The sequence below is a fragment of the Tursiops truncatus genome, chromosome 1, assembly GCF_011762595.2.
Source record: "Tursiops truncatus isolate mTurTru1 chromosome 1, mTurTru1.mat.Y, whole genome shotgun sequence".
In the NCBI taxonomy this organism is placed as follows: domain Eukaryota; kingdom Metazoa; phylum Chordata; class Mammalia; order Artiodactyla; family Delphinidae; genus Tursiops; species Tursiops truncatus.
In genome coordinates, this window is record NC_047034.1 from 59046264 (window position 1) to 59069891 (window position 23628).

The 23628-nt window shown below is 40.7% G+C and overlaps 1 protein-coding gene and 1 pseudogene across 8 annotated transcripts in view; both read left to right on the top strand.

The window, feature by feature from the left end:
- Positions 1-23628, top strand: part of SCYL3 (SCY1 like pseudokinase 3) — a 39532-nt gene that overhangs the window by 12672 nt on the left and 3232 nt on the right. For 7 of the 8 annotated variants that reach the window (XM_019952624.3, XM_073804617.1, XM_019952621.3 and 4 more), the window contains 9 exons: positions 2012-2197; positions 4034-4147; positions 6113-6169; positions 7277-7379; positions 8797-8908; positions 10836-10913; positions 13025-13164; positions 13815-13999; positions 21427-21598. In XM_019952624.3, coding sequence (XP_019808183.2) covers positions 2012-2197; positions 4034-4147; positions 6113-6169; positions 7277-7379; positions 8797-8908; positions 10836-10913; positions 13025-13164; positions 13815-13999; positions 21427-21598 — 1147 coding nt within the window. The remainder of the gene's footprint in view (positions 1-2011; positions 2198-4033; positions 4148-6112; positions 6170-7276; positions 7380-8796; positions 8909-10835; positions 10914-13024; positions 13165-13814; positions 14000-21426; positions 21599-23628) is intronic. The other variant, XM_073804628.1, reaches the window with a different exon arrangement.
- LOC117309952 (5S ribosomal RNA) lies at positions 20932-21049 on the top strand (annotated as a pseudogene).

Sequence of the window (23628 nt, forward strand, 5' to 3'; positions counted from 1 at the left end):
GAATCATATAGGTGTCTCCAGCCCCCAACCCTGCCGTTCTTTGGTTACATATATATCAACTGTATGTGCACACTAGCACACAGGCATACATATACATCACACACACTGAAAACCTCACCAGGCAGTGTTACAATATTTACTTTACGTAGGTGTCTATATTTTAAATAAGTAAAAAGTAGCCTTCAAATTTATCCTGAGGTTTATTATTTCTGATTTCTGATGCTCTTCCTTCAATCCTGAAGATCTAAGTTTCCCTTTGATACCATTTCCTCTTCAGCTTGAAGAACTTTAACATTTTTGTAGAGCAAATCTTGTAGCAACAACTTTCCTATTTTCCATGATCAAAAATGCCTTTATTTTGCCTTCTTTCCTAAAGGATATTTTTGCCAGATACAGAATTCAGGGTTGATCTTTTATTTTTTCTTTCATTGCTTTAAAGATAGTTCCCCTTTGTCTTTTGGACTCTGTTTTCTTATGAGGAATTAGTATCATTCAGTTCGTTATTTCTCTCCACCAGTGGTGTTTTTCTCTAGCTGCTTCCAACATTTTTTAATATATCTTTGATTTTCAGCAGTTTGATCATAATGTAGTTCTGTTTATCCTATTTGGTGTTCATTGAAGTTTTTAAATCTGTAAACTTAAGCATTGGGCCAAATTTGGGAAGTTTTCAGCCATTATATTTTTTAGCCCCAATTCTCTCTTCTTTCTTTTTTGGAACTCCAATTATATGCATTAAATTTTTTGTTATTGTCACCCAGGTTTCTGAAGCTCTGATCTTTTTTTTTTTGAAATACTTTTTCCTCTTCTTTAGATTGGTTAACATCTTCAGGTTTACTGACTCTTGCCTCTGTCATCATCATTCTGTTTTTCAGTCCATCCATTGAAGTTTTTATTTGTAATATTTTATTTTTAATTTCCAAAATTTCCATTTAGTTCTTTTATGTAACGTTCATATCTCTTCTGAGAACGTCTATCTTACCACTTATCTCATAACTCTTTCCTTTACCTCTAGGGGGAATTGTTAGAGTAGCTGCTTCAAATTCTTTCTGATAATTCTCTCTCTGGTTTATCTGTTGGTCAATCTTGGGTTTGATATTTGTTGGTTGTCTTTTCACATTTTCATGGTTCTTTGTCAGTTTAGTGACTTTGGATTGCATTCTGGGCATTTTGAATGTCCTGTTGCATAGACCTTGGTTCTGCTGTAGTCCTCTGGAGAATATTGATGTTTTTTGTTTGCAGGCAGTCAATCCCCTTGGGTTCAAGCTTCTTCTCCTTTTTTTTTAACTACTCTCCTTCCAGCCTTCCTGTGCATGGTAGTTCAAACCTTAGTTCATTTCTCAAAACTTTGCCATGCTAGTTTGGGTCTGTCCTATGAGTGTTTGGTTCAGGGGTTAGTCTGAGACCTGCGTAGGTATACAGATAACTAGGGCATCTCCTTTTCCCTCCCTTAGCTCTCTCTCCTCTGGGACAGCTTCCTCATACTCAGCCCTGCTTTGGTTCTCCTGGCCAGAAAGATGGCAAGGTTTCTCTCAGAGTTTTAGCCACGTTTGTTGCACTGCTCTGCACCTGGGGACTGCCTTCAGTGCACAGCTGTGAGAAGGGACATTCCCTGAACCAGGAAACTCCCCCCAATGTGTGACTCCCCTCCGTAATCTACGTGTTTTTGTTTACTTTTCAGAGTTCTTAGGTAGTTGTTTTTGGCACTTCGTTAGGAGTTTATAGCAATAATCATTGGAGATCTAGGCTCTTGGGGGGCTTACCCTCCCATAATAGAACTGGAATTCTCTGTAGAGTAATGTAAATGTTGGTAAAGTGACTACTGTCAGAACAAGTCACGTATTCTTCTCTGCCTTTTTTGAAACTTGGGGGGGTAGGTGAGAGAGGTAAGGAGCTGGAAAAGACCTTGAATGTAAGTATACATTTTCTGACTTGACTACAATGTTAATGAAACTATAGTTAATCTTGTTTTGAGTCATTAACTTCACCAACTCTTCTGTTTATATTTTTAAAGCATTTGAAGACACTTCGTCACCCTTGCTTGCTAAGATTTTTATCTTGCACTGTGGAAGCAGATGGTATTCATCTTGTCACTGAGCGAGTGCAGCCTCTGGAAGTGGCTTTGGAAACATTGTCTTCTGCAGAGGTCTGTGCTGGGATCTATGATATATTGCTGGCTCTTATCTTCCTTCATGACAGAGTAAGTAACCTGGACACAGTCTGCCTCACAGGCTTTCATGTAGACCAGGGGTGGGGTGGTGGGAGGAGGCTGATGTATGGGGTAGTGCTGGTGAATTACGGTATCTGTAGAAATCAGAAGTTACTATTCTTATCAGAAGGCTTCCTGAGGGAAAACAGCATACAAGATGCTACAGACAGACAAGTGGTTTGTGGAACAGGCAACATGTTCTTTGTCCCTGGGCAGTTATTTGTAGAACTTTATTTCAGTTTACTATAGTCTCTCTCTAGTTTTGGATAAGTCTTTATATAAAAATAGCTACAGCTGGTATTTGTTATTAAGATAAAAGTTTAGTAACATCAGTGCTGCTGATGGACCAACCTTCCTATTTGTTTTCAGGAGTTTTGTTTTTTTTTTTAGATTTTAAAGAAAGAAATCAGCATTTCTTAGAAAGAGGCAGAGTTTTACACACCCCTTTCCATTCAAGTAGGTGGTACCAAAGAGAGATAGCCCCTAACACTGTGGCAGTGTTTGCTATGAAGGGGATAGAGTATTTTGTTTACTTCTTGTCTATTTCTTAACAGTATTATTGAGCTACTATTTGTTAATGGAATTTACATTCTGAAGTATTAAGGCCTTTGGCAGCCCCCCTCCCCACCCGAGATTTAAAAACACCAGTTACAAGTTAGAAGCACTTGAATTTGACTCATCTTAATGTGTTTTAATTTAAAACATTTTCTGTTATTGGGAGACAGAGTCTCCAAATATCACTTTGGATTTATCATCTCTTAAAGTATGTCTAAGATTCACATAAGTAGAATTATTAATGCCCCACTGTGAATATTTTCTTTGTTGGAGAAATGCATGAACGTGGTAAAAAGTTTGAATAGTATGAGAGTGCAGATAGGGAAAAACAAGTCCCTGCCTCATCCTTGAATCCAGCGCCCTACTTCTCTCCATCGACAACCATGATCAGTGTGTTAGTCCAGAGATATTTCTTATGTGTATAAAGCAGACATCTCTGTGCTTATTCTCCTTTGCTTTTTCCCAAGCGGAAAAACACCTGCATACTATTTTAAGCTTTCCTTTAAAAAATATATAACTTGGAGTGTTTTATATAAAAATGTGTACATATTTGATCTGGTGGGTAGAATATTTAAAATGCACTTATCTACTGGAATAATTTCTGGTTTGGAGAAAAACATACTTCAACCCTGTTCTCTTTTTCTTCTTCCCTCTCATTTATTTGACGGTACTATTTTTTATAGTTTTAAATTTGGCTCTTTTGTGGTCTGTGGGATATTTCTGGTGGTCCTTATTCCATTTTCCTCTTCTTCAGGCAGAATTTTTTTAATGCCTACTGACAAGATTTCAGGTGAAGTGGATCTGGGTTTGTGATAGAATGTAGGTGAGAAAGAATTTAGAGGAGAAAATTAATACAGTAACCTTTGGGAGCAAAGATAAATTGTACCTTTAAAGGCATTTGAAGCATACAATGTAGGTTAAAAAGACTTGCAAATTTATGTTTAAGGACACTTGTATCTCCTGACTCCAATGGAGATGGGGTTGTGTAATATCTGTGCAGTGGCTTTTACGTCTTTATTAACCTGCCTCACCAGGCAGGGGGAGATAAGCCTTTCTATTGTGTTTTTTCCCTTTTTTCTAACCTCATAATGTTTAAGCAGCCTCATTCAATTTGTCATTCCTTAAAGTTGTAGTTCTGTTTATTATGCCACAAGTAGGAAGACTTGCCATAATTTTTTTTTTTTTTTTTTTTTTGGTAATGAGTACTTAGTTTTTTAAAACTTCTACTCAGAAAATTGGAGTGGCAATCTTCTTCCTGTTCTTTTTTTCCAGGGACATCTCACACACAACAATGTCTGTTTATCATCTGTGTTTGTGAGTGAAGATGGGCACTGGAAGCTGGGAGGAATGGAAACAGTCTGTAAAGTTCCTCAGGCCACACCAGAGGTAAGCCAGGTGACAGGCCCTCTTTGTTATTCAGAATTTGGTAGCATTTTGGTGTGTGGTTCTCCCCTAGGGACTTTCCTTCAATGTTAGTGTGGTCTCAGATTCAGAGACTTGACTTTTTTGTCAATGCTCATATCCATAGAATTGTGGGATTTTACTCTCCAGGGGGGGACTAGGAGTCATTTATTCTTTTCTCCTCATTCTATACTTGAGGAATCAGACTGAAAGAGGTCGAGTGGCTTGGTCAAATTTTTAATTAAATGCCCATCCTCTGTGCTCCTGTAGTAGCCTGTACTTAATTTTCCCACTGAATGTTTAATATTGAAATCACCTTCATGTGTCTGTCTTCTTCACCAGTGGCTGAGCTTCTTGAGGGTGATAGTCTCGTATACTTACCTTTATATATCCACCTAGAATGGTGCCTGGCACATATTAGGTACATTAGAAATGTTCACTGAACAGTCGTTCAAGTTATCCAGAGTCATACACCACGTCTTAAGAGCTGTGCATCGCAGCTGCTCCTAGTGCCGCGCTGTGTTGTTGCTGCCTGTGGTACTTCTTGAACAGTAACTTTGTCTGACAGAGATCTACATATTTCCCTCCTGGGTTGAGCAACCTTGCTCTTCTCTGTTTTGTTTCCTGTTTTCACCATTTTGCATGTTGCCACTAGAGTTAACTATTTTTAAAACAGAAATACCACTCCCGTCATAATTTCCCTATTGACAGGGTGGCTCCCTGACTTACTGATGAGGTGGCTCCCCGACTTCCTGGCTCGACCTAATTTCCCGTGTTCCCTTGTGTGCAGCTTCCACATGGGGGCCTTGTTGCATGTGCACCTTCAGGGGCTCTGGCTCAATTCAAATGCTCCTTCCACCACGAAGACATTCCTTTTTTATTTCTGCCCCTGTTGATCGCTTTCTTCTCAGAAGTCAGCTTACATCTAGTTAGTATACCAGGATGTAATTCTTCCTGTGGGGTTCATCCCAGATTCTTTACCGTGGCATACAAGGCCCTTCACAGTCTCCTTCCCAGCCTACCTTTAGCTCCGTATACCTCTCAGTTATTGAGCTACACTCCGGTTGCATCCTGTTGCACGCATCTCAGCTGTGTTCTCATGGGTGGTCCTCTTTCACCCTCTTCTTTCTTTGTGTGCCATTCTGTTGCTGGGATGCCTTTCTTCCCCTGGGTTCTCTGCAGGATGTAAGATCCGGCTGACGCCTAGCTGAAGTCTAGATCTGGCTAAGTCTCCTCTTTGTGAAGCCCTCCCCCAGGCGTTCCCTACCCAACAAGAGTAGTTCCCTCCTAGGCTTCCGTGGCACTCAGCCAGCACACGTTATCTAAGTTCTTAGTTTAGTTCTAGGTTGTGAGCACCTGGCTGGGGACGGGGATTTATTGCATTCATTTTGTATTCCTGGTGCCCTAAATGGTGCTTGGGACACATAAGCTCTTGAAAAATAGTCTTTGAATCAGTGAATGAATGTACTTGTTCTGTGGATGTTGGCTTTGTCTCTGTAGTTTATAAGATCCTCATATATCTCATGTGACAGCAAACCTTATGATTGACTTGACTCAGTGAGCAGATTAATGATAGATTTGTTCTCTGCTGGAGAAGCCTTTTATTTGTTAATATCTATGCAGGATGAAAAAGAAGTATTTCTAATTTCCTTATAAGGAAATCAGTTACAGAGATGCCTCTGAACACCAGAGGGTTTCTGTTAAACCAGCTGAAGGGGAAAGGAAAGGGAACTCGTAATTTATTTTCCACTAAGCCTTGCGCCATGCCAGGTACCATATCTGCATTTTTTAGTTATCAGGATTTTAAATTTATGCATTTAATGTGTGGCATTGGTTTGAAGGTTTCATTGCTGCTGTTTCCATTGCTCTTTGCTTTTGTAACTTAATGTAAGAGATCAGTTCACCAAACATATGCTTGAATTACTTTTCTTAATTTATTTCTCTGTCTAGTTTCTGAGGAGTATTCAGTCAGTAAGAGACCCAGCATCTATCCCTCCTGAAGAGATGGTAAGAGGATACGCTTCAGATGTAATGAAGGCTTCTTTGTGTAACTGAGTATGAAACTTTAAAAAAACCTTTCCTCTGCCCACCTCTTTCTTTGCTAAGTTATAGACGCCTCATAATTCCTCCGGCCTTGAAGGCTTCTAAGACTTACTGTATCATCACAGCAGAAAGCCTTTTTCTTGACACTCAGCTTACACTTTTTGGTCATATAGACACCCGTGATAGTGCTTAAAGATAAGAGGTACCTCAGTGTGAGCAGGGTTGGCGCTTCATAGCTATTTCATGGTAAGTCTTTGTACATTATTGGAAGCCATGAGAGCTGAGGAAGCAAGACCCTGGCCCTTTTCTGTGCTTCACCCAACCAGTCATCTGCCTATCTGGCCATTAGTTGGGATTCCAAGATGTAAGGAAGGGCAATTATTAATATTATGGTGGTGGTAAAGAAAGAGTATATTTACCAGTAAATTCAAAAGCAGCTGCTTTCTCTAAATTTGTTCTTAACCACTATAGACATTGACCCCTAAAGACATATTTAGTGTGCTTTACAGGAAATACAAACCCAACTATAAACTTAAGTATAAACCTAAGACTTGAAATAACTCAGGTTTATTCAAATCAGTACTATGTATATATAGTAGTGTTTTTCAAACTGATGATTTGTGGGTTTTGAATCAATTTAGGGGTCCTGACCAGCATTTTAAGGGAGAAAAAGAAAGGAATAAAATAGAAAATATCATTGGACATCTTGGGTAGTAAAGCTAAGTACTGTCTTTTGAAACTTTTGTTTCTGATATGTATTTATACATGTATGTGAATATGTTGATAATGATAATTATGATAATTTTTTTTCTCTGGTTTGCAGTCAAAAATATTTTTGAAAGCCACAGACATATATTCTGACCTTTTTTCTTTTTGCCCTTGTTTGATATTATTAGTATCATTGATAAATTCTATTCACTAATAGTTTTAAGAGCCTATAAATTAGTGTGTGGTAATATGTAGTTAGCTTTGAGTATAATGAATGCAAAAATGGGAGAAAGTGCTTCAGAGAAAAGTAGAAATGGTTTGTAAAGCAGATCCTCTGGTTTTAATGGTCTTTACTGCTTTTAGCTTCCAGAATTCACAACTCTGCCAGAGTCACATGGACATGCTCGGGATGCCTATTCTTTTGGGACATTGGTGGAAAGTTTGCTCACAATCTTAAGTGAACAGGGTGAGTTGGAGTTATGCTGCTGCATCCACAGAATAAGTAGGAAAATCATCCATGGCTTGTTCTGTGTGTATTCAGAGAACTGCAGTCTTTGATCATAGTAAGGAGCTGTTGCTTACCAAGAAAGTTGTTTAGGGCAGATCCTAATAGCAGGGAGGGAAGAAGCTTCGGGTTTCTTTACTTTGCATAGTTAAAAGAATTTTAGGGCTTCCCTGGTGGCGCAGTGGTTGACGGTCCGTCTGCCGATGCGGGGGACACGGGTTTGTGCCCCGGTCCGGGAAGATCCCACGTGCCACGGAGCGGCTAGGCCCGTGAGCCATGGCCGCTGAGCCTGTGCGTCCGGAGCCTGTGCTCCGCAACGGGAGAGGCCACAACAGTGAGAGGCCCGCGTACCGCAGGAAAAAAAAAAAAAAAAGTTTTAAGTAGGAAGCACTTTGAACTATGGCTATGAATATCATGTTATTATCTTATTAATTGGTATTGGTATTTATGGTCTAAAGACGATTCTTTATCAAGGCAGCCAAAAAGTAAGTGAATGCTGTTATTGATGTATATGTAATGATCTGAAGAATAGAGTAAGATTCAAAGTTTTTTCTTAATTTCTAAATCAAGATTAACGTTTATCTTTTTTTCAAAGTTCTTTTGATTTTTTTCTTTGTGATTTCATTTACTCATTACTTTTTTCTTTTGTTGGCCCTCAAAGCCCAGGCCACTGAACACATAGGTCTCTTCTGAGTTCTCTGGCACCCTGCTACACTCTCCTCCAGCCACTCCAGGCCTTCAGTTGTCCACCCTTTAAGTGTACTGGGGTCCATGTCTCTTTAGGCCCCTTACTGGCCTATATCTCACATTGCTGCAGCTCTAACGCAGTTTCTTCTTCCCGGTTCACGCAGTGCTCTGCAGTCACAAGCACCATTCAGCTGTCAGCTCTGAGTTGTCCCAGCCTAAACACTTGAGAATTAAACCCTGAGGCATTCTTGGTGGATGATGAACTCACTGTTCTTCGCTGTGTCTAGAATGGTGGCAATTATGTACCACCCCTGAGAGAATTGAAAATATAGTCATTCAGATAACTTCCTGTGTTCTGTGGGTGAGGAGACCTGGTTGAAAAGGCCCTCAAACCTGCCGCTTATTAAACCTCCTCCTCTGGGCCTGAGCTGAGTTAAACTGACAGTCAGGAAATGAGAGGGCTTCCAAGGGGGGGAGGTACGTGAGCAGGGGCTTGGATGTGTTGTCAGGACAATTTTCTACACCTGTCAAGGAGCTTGGCTTCAGGAAAGCAGGAAGCTGTTCAGCAACAGCCAGGGCTTTGTTTGTTTGGGCTTTTACAGGTTGGTTTTTGCTCTCGTCAGTCTCCAGCTATAGAGGTCCTGAAAAGAGGGAGACGGCATTGGAAACTAACTGTCGCTCTGGATTTCAGTTTCAGCGGATGTTCTCTCCAGCTTTCAACAGACCTTGCACTCAACTTTGCTGAATCCCATTCCAAACTGTCGGCCAGCGCTCTGCACCCTCCTGTCCCATGACTTCTTCAGGTGAGGGCGCCTGGTGTGACACGCTGGCTGCTCCCCACTGATGCCCGCCTGCTCTCTTGTGGGTTATGCTCCGGTGGTGGGTGTTGGAGGACCAAATGCTGCGGTCCTTTTGCTGCTGTTGTTGTCCTTCATTATTAGAAGAGAGTGAATCATGTCCACATGGGAAAATAGAGGGAGAAATTGGGTTGCCTTTCAGCTTCCTATCACAGATAGGAAGTTTTCGAACTCTTTAATTGTCATGGAGGCCTGGGTCTAGAAATTATAGCTGGATTACTTAGGGCTTCTGAATGTGAAGAAGCTAGGCTATGTCCAGTGATTTACAGTTGGAAGTTAATTGAGGAACTTAATAAACATGGCCTTTCCTTTTTGCTGCCATTGTGATACGAGTCTGTTATTGTTGAATTTTAGTTGGGTGGGGGTGTGGAAATGAGCTTATTTTTCTTCAGGCAGAAGATTGTTTTCTTTGTTTAGTGATACGTGATGGAAGAGCAAAGAAGTCAATTTAGTGGGAGGGCACAGTGTAGCTGTTAATACTGTCGCTGGATTCAGATGTTTTTGAACCTCTCTTCCAGGTTAGTTTTAATTATGTGTCCTTTATTTTTTTAATTTCCATGACTGCAGAACTTCTGCACAGGTTAACTCCACATTCATGACTTTTATTAGCAAAATCAGTTTTATGTCAGTTGTGAAACTAAAAATCCTATGTGTTTGCAGCCAGAAAGCCTGAGAGAAACCAGAGTGAAGGGAAAGCTAATATTATCCCTGGAGGGGGACAGTTACCTCTGAGGATGGGGGTGTATATTATTAAACAAGGCAGAGGGGGTATTTTCCTTGTAGTTACAAGGGTTTTGTCACTTATGCTCCAGGGAAACTGTTCAGACCTTTCCCAGTATAAGTCTTTTAACCAAGGTATTTCCATGTCTTTTTGGGTGATTCATAGTGATACTTTATCTTGGTATAGAATCTCTACAAAGCAGAATCCTTTATAGTAAATAGATGCTCTCACTACTGTGTGTGATAAGAGTTCTTTAGTAAGAATTATGTGTTAAACAGAGATGGGAGAGGGAAGCCAAAACCACACACCGGCGCCCTGTCCCCCAAATCTGATTGTTACACGAGAGGGGAAAGCCCGGCCAGAGGCGGCAGCAGGAGGATGAGGGCCAGCATTTCCCGCTGAGGCAGCCAAGCCAACCTCATTGCACTTCGGTTAAGGCTTTGTGCTTTTTCTCTGCCGCTGAGCCAGAGGGAAACAGGTGTCAATGTGAGGAGTGGAGACCCAGGAGGTCAGCTGTCCTGGCAGGGGGCTGCAGGCTGCTGCTGAAGCCTCCTTTCCAGGGGCGACGTTGGCTTGGAGCTGAGTGGCCGCGGGGCTCTCTGGAGACCCTGCAGGAAACTGACCACTCCTCTCACCCTCTTCCCTGCCTGGCTGCAAAAGTGACCAGACAACTACAACGGGAGAACCGAGAAGATTGCTATGACTTATACCAGAAATTCCTCTTTCCCCAGCCCTCTTTAATAGTTTTCACCAAAGGAGACGAGAATTAGCAACTATTTTGTAATGGTAATACCATTTCTCCCAGGATAGTTCATGTAACCACATCCTATTACAACAAAACATTTGGATGATTATGATGATGATTAAAACCACAGTGTTTGTTAGCGTTTGTGTATGCACATGTGTGTGTGGTTAAGCGTGTATCCTCTTGACAGATCTCTTTGATATTCTTAAAATATTAAATTCCTTGTGGACTTGTTCCATAGTATTTGTCTTATAAGCTACTTAGTTATAATAGAATCTTCCAAGTGGCACAGGGGAATGTTTCTTTGTTGAATATTATTGTGGTGTGGTCTGCGGTTATTGCTTCAATATTTGACAATGCCATCTTTAATCTGTTGTCCTGCATCTTTTTTTTTTTTTGGCATTTAGGAATGATTTTCTAGAAGTTGTGAATTTCTTGAAAAGTTTAACATTGAAGAGTGAAGAGGAAAAAGCTGAATTTTTCAAGTAAGTTTAGAAAATTCAGGCCTTAAAATTCAGTAACTTGGGTTAAGTCCATGTAATCACTTCAGGTGTCCTAGAGAGGATGAGTCAGACATTTGTTTTCTTAAAGTTTAGTGACATTTCCTATACGTCAGGCTCTTTTCTAGGCCCTGGCATGGACAGTTCTGGTGAGGGAAACAGATACAGACCGATAACCCTTAAACAGTGATGGAGCTTGAGGGGGTCGTCCTGAAAACAACAGAGGACGGGGGAGAAGGAGGTTAGAGAAGAGGTATTCTAGGCAGAGGAGCAACATGAACCGGTGCACAGAGGCAAGACACAGTATGTCTTGTGCGAGGAATGATGAGCGCTTGGGTCCTGCTGGAGGGTAAGGGGTGGGCACCCTTGGACGTGGCACTTAGGAGTATTGACACTATTGGTAAGCAGTGGACTTCAGGCCTTGAAACCATCAAAGGAGTGAAAACGGGCTGTGAGATGGCTGTTTCCCCTTGGGTGGATCGCTCTGTTTTCTATGGAGGGCACAGGTTTATTTCACATAAGACTTGGATCGGTTGGTAGACTGCAGTAGGCCAGGTAGTAAATGTGAAGCCTCATGTAAGGGCAGTGATGGTACAGTGAAGAAGACACAGATAAGAAATATTAAAACAGACTGACAAGCCTTAGTGATTATCACCAAAAGAATTAGAGAATACTGGAGGAGAGAACCTACATGCAGAGAAAATGAAGAATTTGGCATTCAGTGTGTTGGTTTGAAGTGTCTGTGGGACTTCAGGTAGAGATGTACGTGGGCATTTGGGCAGATGGGTCAGAAGCTCAGGAGAGAGGTCTTAAGCTGATGAGCTAGAGGCGAATGTGAGGCTTCATCAGCCTGTAGTTGGTGACATTGCCCCATAGAAAGTGGGTAGCATGAAAAGTACAGTGGCCCAAATGTAACCCTGGGGCACACAACCTTGTAAGGGGGCCAGTGGGGAGGGAGTGGCTGATGGATGAGACAGAAGCAGTGGTTGGAGGAGATTGAGAGACAGCCAGGAGGCTGGTATTCCAAAGGAGTAGAAAATTTCAGAAAGATAGGAGCAGTCAACAGATACCTGTTCACTTAGCAGTCAGGAGAGCACTGATGACCTTGTCTCAGAGCTGTTTCAGCAGAGCGAATCAAACTGCAGTGAATTGAGAAATGGGTGGAAGGTGAGAAAGCGGACTTTGGGTAAAATCTCCTGAAAAGCTCGGAGAAGAGGAACATAGAATTGCTAAAGAATTGCTAATGGAGTCAAGGAAGGATTTTTTTTTTTCTTTTTAGGAAGGATGTTTTTAAGGCTGGAAGAGACGGGAGCATGTTTGTAGGCTGATGGGACGGAGCTGGTGGGGGACTGAGGGAGGAGTTGAAGATGCAGTTGTGTTGGGGGGCTGTCGGTGCATGGCCCTGGGGGAGAAGGGGGAGTTGGGGCAATGGCTCAGTGGAGGTGACCTTCAATAAGAGGAAGCCCTCGCATCCATGGAACCTGAAAAGGAGCTGGGAGTGAGTTTGGGTGTGGACTGGTTTGTCGATAGTGGCCGAGGGGCTTGCAGGAGATAAAGCATGGTGGGGCCTGTTTCCCAATTAAGGAGGAGGCAGGATTACCTGCTCAGGGTGATTGTATAGTGGCGTTTTACCACTGCCAACACCTGATATCTGTGTATTTCCTAACTAAGTGCTTGTACATAGCTTGTTTTAATAAGTTGAGTAACAAAAGCTAGTATTTTGTTTACCGTGGAAACTTTAGATAATGTAATATCCTACGTCTTTTAAACTTGAGAAAGTACCTTTTATTGACCAGAAAGCCTCTGGCTTATTAGCGGGGAGAGAAGACACTCTTGCTATTAATGAGGGGCCATTTTTTGAAAAAATTTTCCTAGCTTGGATTGGAGGTTGTGTATGTACTGACTGTTTGGCCTTGCCTCACACCTTCTGTGTTTTTCTTACATACCTGGGGACTGACCTAGCTACAGTTTCTCTAGCTACATTTCAGATTCATCACTTTGATGGAAGTGGAATAAAGCTGCATGCGTCTAAACTGTACAAGTGAGTTGATACAGTGTCACAGCCAGTTTCCCAGGCTTTCCTTCTTTGCCCTCAGGTTCCTCCTGGACAGAGTCAGCTGCCTGTCAGAGGAATTAATAGCTTCACGGCTGGTGCCTCTTCTGCTTAATCAGTTGGTGTTTGCAGAGCCAGTAGCTGTTAAGAGTTTTCTTCCCTACCTCCTTGGCCCCAAAAAAGGTGAATTTTTTTCAAAGTATTATTGGTAATTATGGAGTTTGGGAGTTATTAGTCCATATTTGAGCAGTGCAAGATTATTTCATGGTAATCTGAATCACCTGGGGAGCTTTTTAAAAATTTGCCTGTGCCTGATCCACTGGTTCTGGGACAGAGCAAGGATGGGTAAATATGTATTTTGAAAGGTCCCCAAATGATTCTGATGCATGTCTCTGTTGAATAACCTACCATAACTACTAGGAAGGAGAGGACCGTCAGCGCCAACTCTTGTTGTAGCATTTAACACACTTCCTGGCTTTCCGGATGAAATTGCAACAATCATATCCGTTGAATCTAGTATATGAAATTCCTCATTGATTAGATGTAAGTATATAAAGAGCTGTCGACTCAGGATTCTATTAGAACATAAGGTTTCTTTGTAAATAGTACATTAAGTATGATAGAGTATTTCAGAAACACTTCTACAAGGTGGAGTGTGATTAAGACAGTTAAGCCTTGAGTAATTTGGGGTCAAAAGAAGCACTTCCCTTTGGTTTGGGAATTTAGAAGAGCATTTAGAACGTGTGTGAAGTTCTGGGCTCAGTTTCTGCGCTGGGCTTCGTGCTCCTTTCACCGAAGTGACGCGTTGTTCTTTCGTCTGACCTGGGGAGAAGACGGTGCGAGGGGAGGAGCCCCCCGCCTGCTCTCACCAGCCCTGTTCCAGGCGCGGGTGATCCCCGTGCTGCTGCGGCTGTTTGAGGTGCACGAGGAGCACGTGCGGACGGTGCTGCTGTCTCACCTGGAGGCCTACGTGGGGCACTTCACCCAGGAGCAGCTGAAGAAAGTCATCCTGCCCCAGGTAGGGGCGGGGCGGGCGCCCACAGCGCTCTCCAGGGGAGGAGGCGGAGCCAGGGCCCGCTGCGGGTGCTGGGGGCAGGGGAGCTGGGAGGGAGGGGGTCTTTGGAGCGTCTGGGGAACAGCTGAGAAGGCCTGAGGCAGAACTTCAGTTTAAACGCCTCCTGGGATCCAAAGGGCGGGAATTAAAGTTGCATTTCCAGGCCAGTCACACAGGCAAATCAGTTAAACTAACATATTTGGTTTTCACCTGTTTATAACCTGAAAAACTGTAATTCTGTTTGCTAATTCTTTGGGGGAAAACTAACAAGATTCGTTTGTGGGATGCTTTGTGAACATAAAGTGCAAGTATCATAATTAAATTACTATAAAATAATTAAATTATAACTGAGAGGAACAGGAGATGATTCCTGTCAGTGGTTTTCAGCCTATCAGTCAGCCACCAGGGAGCCTGTTAGATTTGCCCACTCCAGGGCTCCAGGTTTGTATCGGTTTTCTGTAACTGAGGTAACAAAATTACCACAAACTGCGTGGCTTAAAACAAGAGAAATCTCTTCTCTTATGGTTCTGGAGGCCAGAAAGCCAAAATGAGGATGTCAGCAGGGCTTCCTCTGAAGGCTCTAGGGGAGAATTCTTCTTGCCTTCTTCCCAGCTTCTGGTAGCCCTTTAGCGTTTCTTGGCTTGTAGCCGTGTCACTCCAATTTCTGCTTCTGTTGTCACACGGCCTTTTTATAAGCACACCAGTCATTGGATTTAACCCAGTATGACGCATTTCAAGGTCACATTCTGGGTGGACATGAATTTTTGGAAGACGCTATTCAACTCGGTACAAGGTTTTAAAAGATTTTATCGGTCACATGGTATTTTTCAAATAACTTGTTTTTCTATCAGATTAATTTATTTACAAATTATAAGGCCTGGTTTTATGCCAGTTCTTGTGCTTAGGTACTGGGGCCCTAGAGGTATGTAACACACTTCCTGCTTTCAAGGAGAGAGTAGATCGGAAATAATAGATGTTTGTTGTCTGTGTAGCAAATCACCCCAAAACTTAGTGCCTTAAAATGACAATCATTTTATTAATTCTCACGATTCTTTGGATTGATTGGGCTCAGCTTGGGGGTTCTGTTGTTCCACATGATGTCAGCTGAGGCAGCAGTCATCTGGGGCCCCATAACACATCCAGAATAGCCCCTTGGCACCTTGGAGGGGAAGGGTGAAAGGTGGGCTTACCTGGGGCATCAGGACAGCTGGGGCTCCCTCTCCATAAAGCCTCAGGACATTTCAGGGCCCCTATTCCCCCATGTGACATCTCCACATGATTTCCTGAGCAAGGTGTGTGGACTTCTTCCATGGCTGCCGAAGGCTACTAGAAGTGCCCAAGCAGCCTTCTTAAGGCAGAGATTGGAAACTGACAACATTGCTTCTGTCACATTATCTTGGTTGAAGTGAGTCACAGAAGTCAGGCCAGGTTCACCATGGGGTGGTTTTATACAAGGGTGTGGATACTGGGGGTGTGGTTCACTGGGGGCTGGCTTTAGAGCCTAGCTACCACAACATAGCATTTTGTGTTTACATCTGCAGCAGTAGTTGTCACCCTACTTGTAGTTGTTTGTGTCTGAAAATTTAGAAGAGGAATGAAGCACTCTAACTCTGAAATAGAGATACCATCACAGGTCTCAGAATTGGCACTGAGCTGAGGTCAAATAATAAGTAGATACTCAGCATATGAAAGGCAGTGAAAACTCTCAGTGGAGCTACTCCCCCTGTAGGGGAATAACTTGACTGATTTCAGTGTTCACTTTGGGAGCAGTGGAAGATAGACTAAGGGAGTTCAACTAGGAAGTTATTAGAATAGTCCTGCTAAGAGATGACAAGGACTGGGGAAAACATGGCGGCAGTGATTAAGGGTAGAAGGGGTAGGACTCAGTTTCTCACTAGATGGGAGAGTTTTGAGGATGACTCTTGGGTTTTTGGCTTTGGTGGTTTCTTATTTTATGATTACCGTATTCAGTTGATAGAATTCTAACCATGATTTAGTTTACTTGTACAGCTTTGTTTCGAGAAAGTGCCTGGTTTGTTAGCATTGGACCTGTTAGTTATTTTATTGAGTCCTGTTGGAAACCTTCATCTTGGATATATGAGGAAACTAGACCAGAATAATGAAGCGATTAATTGGCCGAGTCATATTGAGAACCCCTGGCAGAGCAAGGACCAGAGCCCAGGACTCCTGATAGCCTTGTGTCTGGCTGGTGCACATGCTTTGCCTGCCATCTTCCTTATATACGCGTTTGCCAATTCAGAGCAAAATCTCTCCTCATAGCTCCATGTGAATGTCTTAGTCAAGATTCTTCTGGCTGCAGGTAACTGAAACCCACTTAAACAAGCTAAAGCAAAAAAAAAAAAAAAAGAGAGACTTTAATCAAAGGATGTCATTCTGCCTTACATGGAAATCAAGTGCAGCTGGGACTCAGCCATATGGTCTTCATTGCGTTCCTTTCTCTCTTGACTTTTGAAGACCAGCTTTAATTATTTGGTGTACACATGGACAAACATGGTTGAGCCATAGCTTCTAAGTTCACTCTCCTCATTTTAAGCAAACCTCAGAGATAACCAGTTTCTCTAAATTCCAGTTTTTGTTACCGGGAAAGAGATCATAATTGGCTCAGTTTGGGGCAGGTGTTATATGCATCAGATATAAAGAAGGTTTCAAGGTCCTATCCTTATGGGTGTATAAAACTGAGAAGAGGCCAAGGACTGGTAACATAGCTCTTAGTGACCTAGATGAGTGTTTCTAAGTGAGCTCTGCAGAATATTGCCAGTCCATGTACTCTTTGTTATGGTTCTGCAATGAGGTGAGTACAGATATGGAAAATTAACATTTAAAACCTTTTTTTTTAAATTGAGGTACATTATTGATATATTCGTTTCAGGTATACAGGAGAATGACTTGATATGTGTGTATATGTATATATATTGCAACTGATCACCACAATAAGCCCAGTTACCACGTGTCACCACAGTTACAAAATCTTTTTCTTGTGATGACTTTTAAGAATTACTCTGTTAGCAACTTTGAAATATGCAGTACAGTATTATTAACTATAGTCACCATGCTGTACATTATATCTCTGTGACTTTTTTATTTTGTAACAGGAAGTATGTACCTTTTGACCCTCTTCACCCATTTCATTTCCTCCCTACCTCCTCACTTCCACCTCTGGCAACCACTAATCTGTTCTCTGTATCTGTGAGCTCATTTTTCTGTTTGTCCTCTGCCCCACCACCACACACACATGAGTATTTGTCTTTCTCTGTGTGACTTACTTCCCTTAGCATAGCATAATGTCCTCCAGGTCGATCCATGTTGTTGCAAATGGCAAGATCTTATTCTTTTTTTATGGCTGAATAGTTTTACTGAGTGTGTACTACATTTTCTTTATCCATCAGTAGACACTTAAATTATTTCCATATCATGGCTATTGTAAATAATGTTGCAGTGAACATGGGCGTGCATATATCTTTTTGAGTTAGTAGTTTTTTCTTCAAAGAAATACCCAGAAGTAGAATCACTGGATGGTATGGTAGTTCTATTTTTAATTTTTTGAGGAACCTCTGTACTGTTTTCCATAGTGGCTACACCAATATAAATTCCCACCAACAGACACAAAGGTTCCTTTTTCGCCACATCCTCGCCATCACCTGTTGTTTCTTGTCTTTTTGATAATACCCATTCTGACAGGTGTGTGGTGATATCTCACCGTGGTTTTGATTTGCATTTTCCTGTTGTTTAATGATGTTGAGCATCTTTTCACATACCTGGTGACCATCTTTCTGTTGTCTTTGGAAAAATGTCTATTCATATCTTCAACCTACTTTTTAATCAAACTGTTTTTGCTTTTGAGTTGTATGAGTTTTTTGGTATATTTTGGATATTAACCTCTTATCACATGTACAATTTGCAAATATTTTCTCCCATTCAGTAGATTACCTTTTTACTTTGTTGATGGTTTCCTTTGCTATGCAGAAGGTTTTTAGTTTGATGTAGTCCCACTTCTTTGTTTTTTGCTTTTGTAACCTTTGCTTTTGGTGTCAGATCCAAAAACTCATCACCAAGACTGGTGTCACAGAACTTGCTGCCCATGTTTTTTTCTAGGGGCTTTATGGTTTCAGGTCTTACATTTAAGTCATTAACCCATTTTGAGTTAATTTTTGTATGTGGTATAACATAGTGGTCCAGTTTCATTCTTTTGCATGTAACTGTCCAGTTTTCCCAACACTTTATTGAATAGACTATCCTTTCTGCATTGTATGTTCTTGGCTCTTTTTGTCATAAATTAGTTGACCATATATGTATACGTTTATTTCTGGGCTCTCTATTTTGTTCCATTGACCTGTGTGACTGTTTTATGCCAGTACTATACTGTTTTGATTACTATAGCTTTGTAATATGGTTTGAAATCAGGGCGTGTGATGCTTCCAGCTTTGTTTTTCTTTCTGAAGATTGCTTTGGCTCTTCAGAGTCTTTTGTGGTTTCATACAAATTTTAGGATTGTTCTATTTCTGTGAAAAATGCCATTGGAAGTTTGATAGGGCTTGCATTGGATCTGTAGATTGCCTAGGGTAGTATGGGCAGTTTATTAACAGTACTAATTCTTCCAGTCCATGAGCACAGAATATCTTGCCATTTATTTATGTCTTCTTCAGTTTCTTTCATCAGTGTCCTATAGTTTTTAGTGTACAGGTCTTTCACTTCCTTGGTTAAATTTATTTCTAGGTATTTTATTCTTTGATGCAATTGTAAATGAGATTGTTTTCTTTCTGTTTCTGACAGTCCATTATTAGTGTATAGAAATAGTACAGATTTCTGTATATTGATTGTGTATTCTGTGACTTTACTGAAATCATTATTAGTTCTAAAAGTTTTTGTTGGAGTTTTTAAGGTTTTCTACATATAGTATTATGTCATCTGCAAAAAGTGACCATTTTACTTCTTACTTTCTGATTTAAATATCTTTTTTTTTCTTGCCTAATTGCTGTGGCTAGGACTTCTAATACCGTGTTGGCAAGAGCAGGCATCCTTGGCTTGTTCCTAATCTCGGAGAGAAGGCTTTCAGCTTTTCAGTATAATGTTAGCTGTGGACTTGTCATATATGGCCTTTACTATGTTGAAGTATGTTTCCTCTATACCCAGTTTGTTGAGAGTTATCATGAATGGATGTTGAATTTTGTCAGATGCTTTTTCTGCATTTATTGAGATGATCATATGATTTTTATCCTTTATTTTGTTAATGTGGTGTATTACATTGATTTTTTGCATATGTTCAACCATCCTGGCATCACTGGAATAAATCCCACTTGATCGTGGTATGTGATCCTTTTAATGTATTGTTGAATTTGTTTTCTAATTCTGTTGAGTATTTTGGCATCTATATTCATCAGGGATATTGGCCTGTAATTTTCTTTTCTTGTGGTGTCCTCTGGTTTTGGTGTCAGGGTAATGCTGGCCTTTTAAAAATGAGTTCCCTCTTCTTCTATTTTTTGGAAGGATTTGAGAAGGATTGGTATTCTTTGAATGTTTGGTAGACTTCACCAGTGAAGCCGTCTGTGTCTGGACTTTTGTTTGTTGGTAGGTTTTTGGTTACTGAGTCAATCTCCTTACTTGACCTGTCTGTTCAGATTTTCTATTTCTTTATTATTCAGTCTTGATAGGTTGTATGTTTCTAGGAGTTTATCCATTTCTTCTGGTTTGTCAAATTTGTTGGCATGTAATTTTTCATAGTAATCTCTTGTGGTCCTTTGTGTGGTATCAGTTGTAGCATCTCCTCTTTCATTTCTGATTTTATTTGAGTCCTCTCTTGGTGAATCTCGCTAAAGATTTGTCAATTTTACCTTTTGAATAAATTAGCTCTTAGTTTCATTGAATTTTTTTTCTATTGTCTTTTTAGTCTCTATTTCATTTATTTCTGCTGTGATACTTTCTTCCTTCTGTGAGCTTCCTTTGTTCGTCTTTTTCTAGTTTCTTGAGGTATAGAATTAGTCGTTTATTTGGGATTTTTCTTGTTTCTTCAGGCAGGCACTTATCACTATGAACTTCCTTCTTAGAACTGCTTTTGGCTGTGTCCCATAGATTTTGGTATGTTTTACTTCCATTTTCATGTGTTGCAAGGTATTTTTTGATTTCTCCTTTGAATCATTCGTTGTTCAGTGGCATACTGTTTAACCTCCACATATTTGAATTTTCCAGTTTTCTTCTTGTAATTGATTTCTAGTTTTTTTACTGTCAGAAAAGATGCTTGATATGATTTCAGTCTTCTTAAATTTATCAAGTCTTGTTTTGTCACCTAACATATGATCTGTCCTGGAGAATGTTCCGTGTGCACTTGAGAAGAATGTGTGTTCTGTTGCTTTGGCATGAAATGTTCTTTGTATATCTGTTAAGTCCATCTAATCTAATGTGTCATTCAAGGCCAGTGTTTTCTTACTGACTTTCTGTCTGGATGATCTATCCATTGATGTAAATGGGATATTAAAGTCCCCTACTATTACTGTATTGCTCAGTTTCTCCCTTTAGGGTCTGTTAATATTTGCTTTGTATATTTAGGCGCTCCTATGTTTAGTGCATAAATATTTATAAATGTTATAAATGTTGGATTTGACCCCTTTATCATTATGTAATGCCTGCTTTGTTTCTTATTACAGTCTTTGTTTTAAAGTCAGTTTTGTCTGATACAAGCATAACTTACCTCACCCTTCTTTTGGTTTTCATTTGCATGGAACATCTTTTTCCATTCCTTCACCATCAGTCTATGTATGTACTTACACCTGAAGTGAGTCTCCTATGACATCATATAGATGAGTCTTGGTTTTTTAATCCATTCAGCAACTCTGTCTTTCAGTTGGAGTATTCAGATTCACCAAGAATTTGGTTGGGGAATTGTCTACAGCCTTCCCACCCTGAATGCATCCGTCTCATCTGATCTCAGATGCTAAGCAGGGTCAGGCCTGGTTAGTACTTGGATGGAAGACCACCCAGGAATACTCGGTGCTGTAGGCTTAAAAGTGCTGAGCTAGCTCTTGGGAGGACTCTGTGGCCTTGGTTTGGAGGCAAGAGTCAACAGGCATCGTGGACAAATCTAAAACCTTTTATAGTAATTTAACATAGTCATCTTATTCCTAATACATTTCTAATGTATTTATCTATTTAATTTCATTTTTGTTTTATTTTTTGGAAAAGTATCAGGCTGTGATGGATTGGGAGAAAACATTGGTCCTTGACCAGATAGGTTGCGAGCTACTGACCTAGAACGCGTATCTAAGAAATGAAGTTCACTTGAGCAAGCACAAACTGATTGCAGCCCAACTACTTGTTTACCAGGGGAGAAAGAGAGAGGCAATATGGCTGCATACACTTATTACCCAATTCACTCCTAGGTATTACTGGGCCTGCGTGATACCAGCGATTCCATTGTGGCAATTACTCTTCACAGCCTGGCAGTGTTGGTCTCTCTACTTGGACCAGAGGTGGTTGTGGGAGGAGAAAGAACCAAGGTCTTCAAATGCACTGCACCAAGTTTTACTAAAACTATGGACCTTTCCCCACAAGGTAAGAATGATTAAAAGGCCTAGTGTGTTGTTGTTTTAATTTATTAGATTTTAAACATTATACAGATAATGCAGATAGATTGTATTCAAATGATACATAAGGAAAAAGTTAATGATTTCCCTCCCCCAGCTCCTTCTGGGGCATCTAAGGTAACCAGTTTTAATGGCTTAGTGGGAATTCTTTCATCCTTTTTTCTAAGCCCACAAAGACACACAAATGTATGTTTACACACACAGGATTTAAAAAAAATATATATTATGCACAATTCTACAACTTGATTTTTTTTTCACATAGCAGCTTATCAGGGACCTGTCTCCAGGTCAGTACATAACTGCCTAATAGTTTTGTTTTATTTTGTTTTTTGACAGCTGCCTAATATTTCATTGAATATAATTCATTCAGTGATTTCCCTATTGATGGCTATTGCACTCATTTTTGGACTTCTGAGTCAGAGAATATATTGAATAACATTTTAATAGATAGTGTCAGTTTCCAAAAAGGTTGTAGCAGCTCTTAACAACACCAGATGTTTAAGTTCTTTTGATTTTGATGGCCTGTTAGGTGACAAGCTCTTGATTTTTAGGTACTTCAAGAAATCAAGAGAAAAAAATATCCTTATTTCTGGTATGTTCCCATTGGATGTTACGTGGAAGTAGCAGTAGTTTCTGATCTTTGTAGGCTATAAAAGTCAAGGATAAGAATTTTTTATCAACAGTGTCATTGCTTCTTTGCTCCTTTGTATAACCCTGAAGGATGATGACGTGTTATGAAGCTCTGGATCTCTAATCTGGTTCTCAGTCATAGTGAGTAGATAGCATGGAAAGTTATTAGTAGAAAGGAACTGTCAGATAGACTGCTCTCTAATTTTGATGCCAAGAGAATTTTTAAAGCGACACTGACTTCCTGACGTTTTGAAGAGAGTTCAGTTCTTCCTCGGTGCTAATGAATCAGTGTCAGTGTGGCTCCAGGGAGCTTAAAGAGGGCGATGGAGAAGCTGTCGCCTCCTCTTCAGCCATGAAATGTCCATACCAAACTGAGTGAGGTCTGTTGTTACCAGTTTTTCTTTTAGCAGAGTGCACAAAGAGCAGATGAAAGATTTATATTTCATCCCAGAGGAATTTCTGGCAGGAGGAGAGGGTATGTGTAATTTTGAGATAAGGCTTAGGGGTCAGTCTCTGGGGGCAGATTTACATGTTCAATTAGTAAAAGTCCCCACTCCGAACATCTTTTTTACTTATTGGATGGAGTCTTCTGGTTCTAGACGTTACAGCAGATAAGTTTTTACTAAAATAGATTTTCCTGAAAACTTTGAAACTAATCCCACTGACTTGCCATGTTAGGCTTTTCATCCAAGATGGCTGGGAGCCCTGGTGGCAGCCTACATTCCAAGTTTATAGAAAAGAGAGGCCCTTCTTCTACAGGACATGGGGGACTGCTGGGGAAGGGGCGTATGTAAAAGAGGTACTCTTAGACTTTTATCTTTTTCCTTCTGTTCTTTTACAGTTTACCTGCATGGTCAGACATAAGGGCTAATATGGAGGTTAGTGAAAAGTGTACCTAAGAGAAATAAGTCTGCATGAACAAGAGTTATTAGGGAGGACAATTTAGAGAAGGGGACATTTTGTAAGAAAAATGAGTAGGACTTCAGCAGGGAGGAGAGTGGCAGAAATAAGCAAGAGGGTGGAGGGCTTGTAGAGGTCAGGCTGCGCTGAGGAGGGGAGCTGCGGCCTGTGATGAGTTAGCCCGGGCCATCCCCCTCACCTTCACTTTTCCAAGGCAGAGGAAGTATTCGGCCAGAAATTTTGCTAGGATCCTTTTGCGCAATACCCACTCTTGAGTATGAACTTTCTGATAAGCTGTTAAAGACAACATTTTCTTAAAACACTTTCCTTTTCCCAGTTGGGCATTAAATGTCTGTAACAAAGTTTACCATTTCAAACATTTTAAGTGTACAGTCTTCGGGCATTAAGTACATTCACATTGATGTGTTTGTACTCTTTTTTCTTAAAAGGAAAGTAAGTAGGATCAAG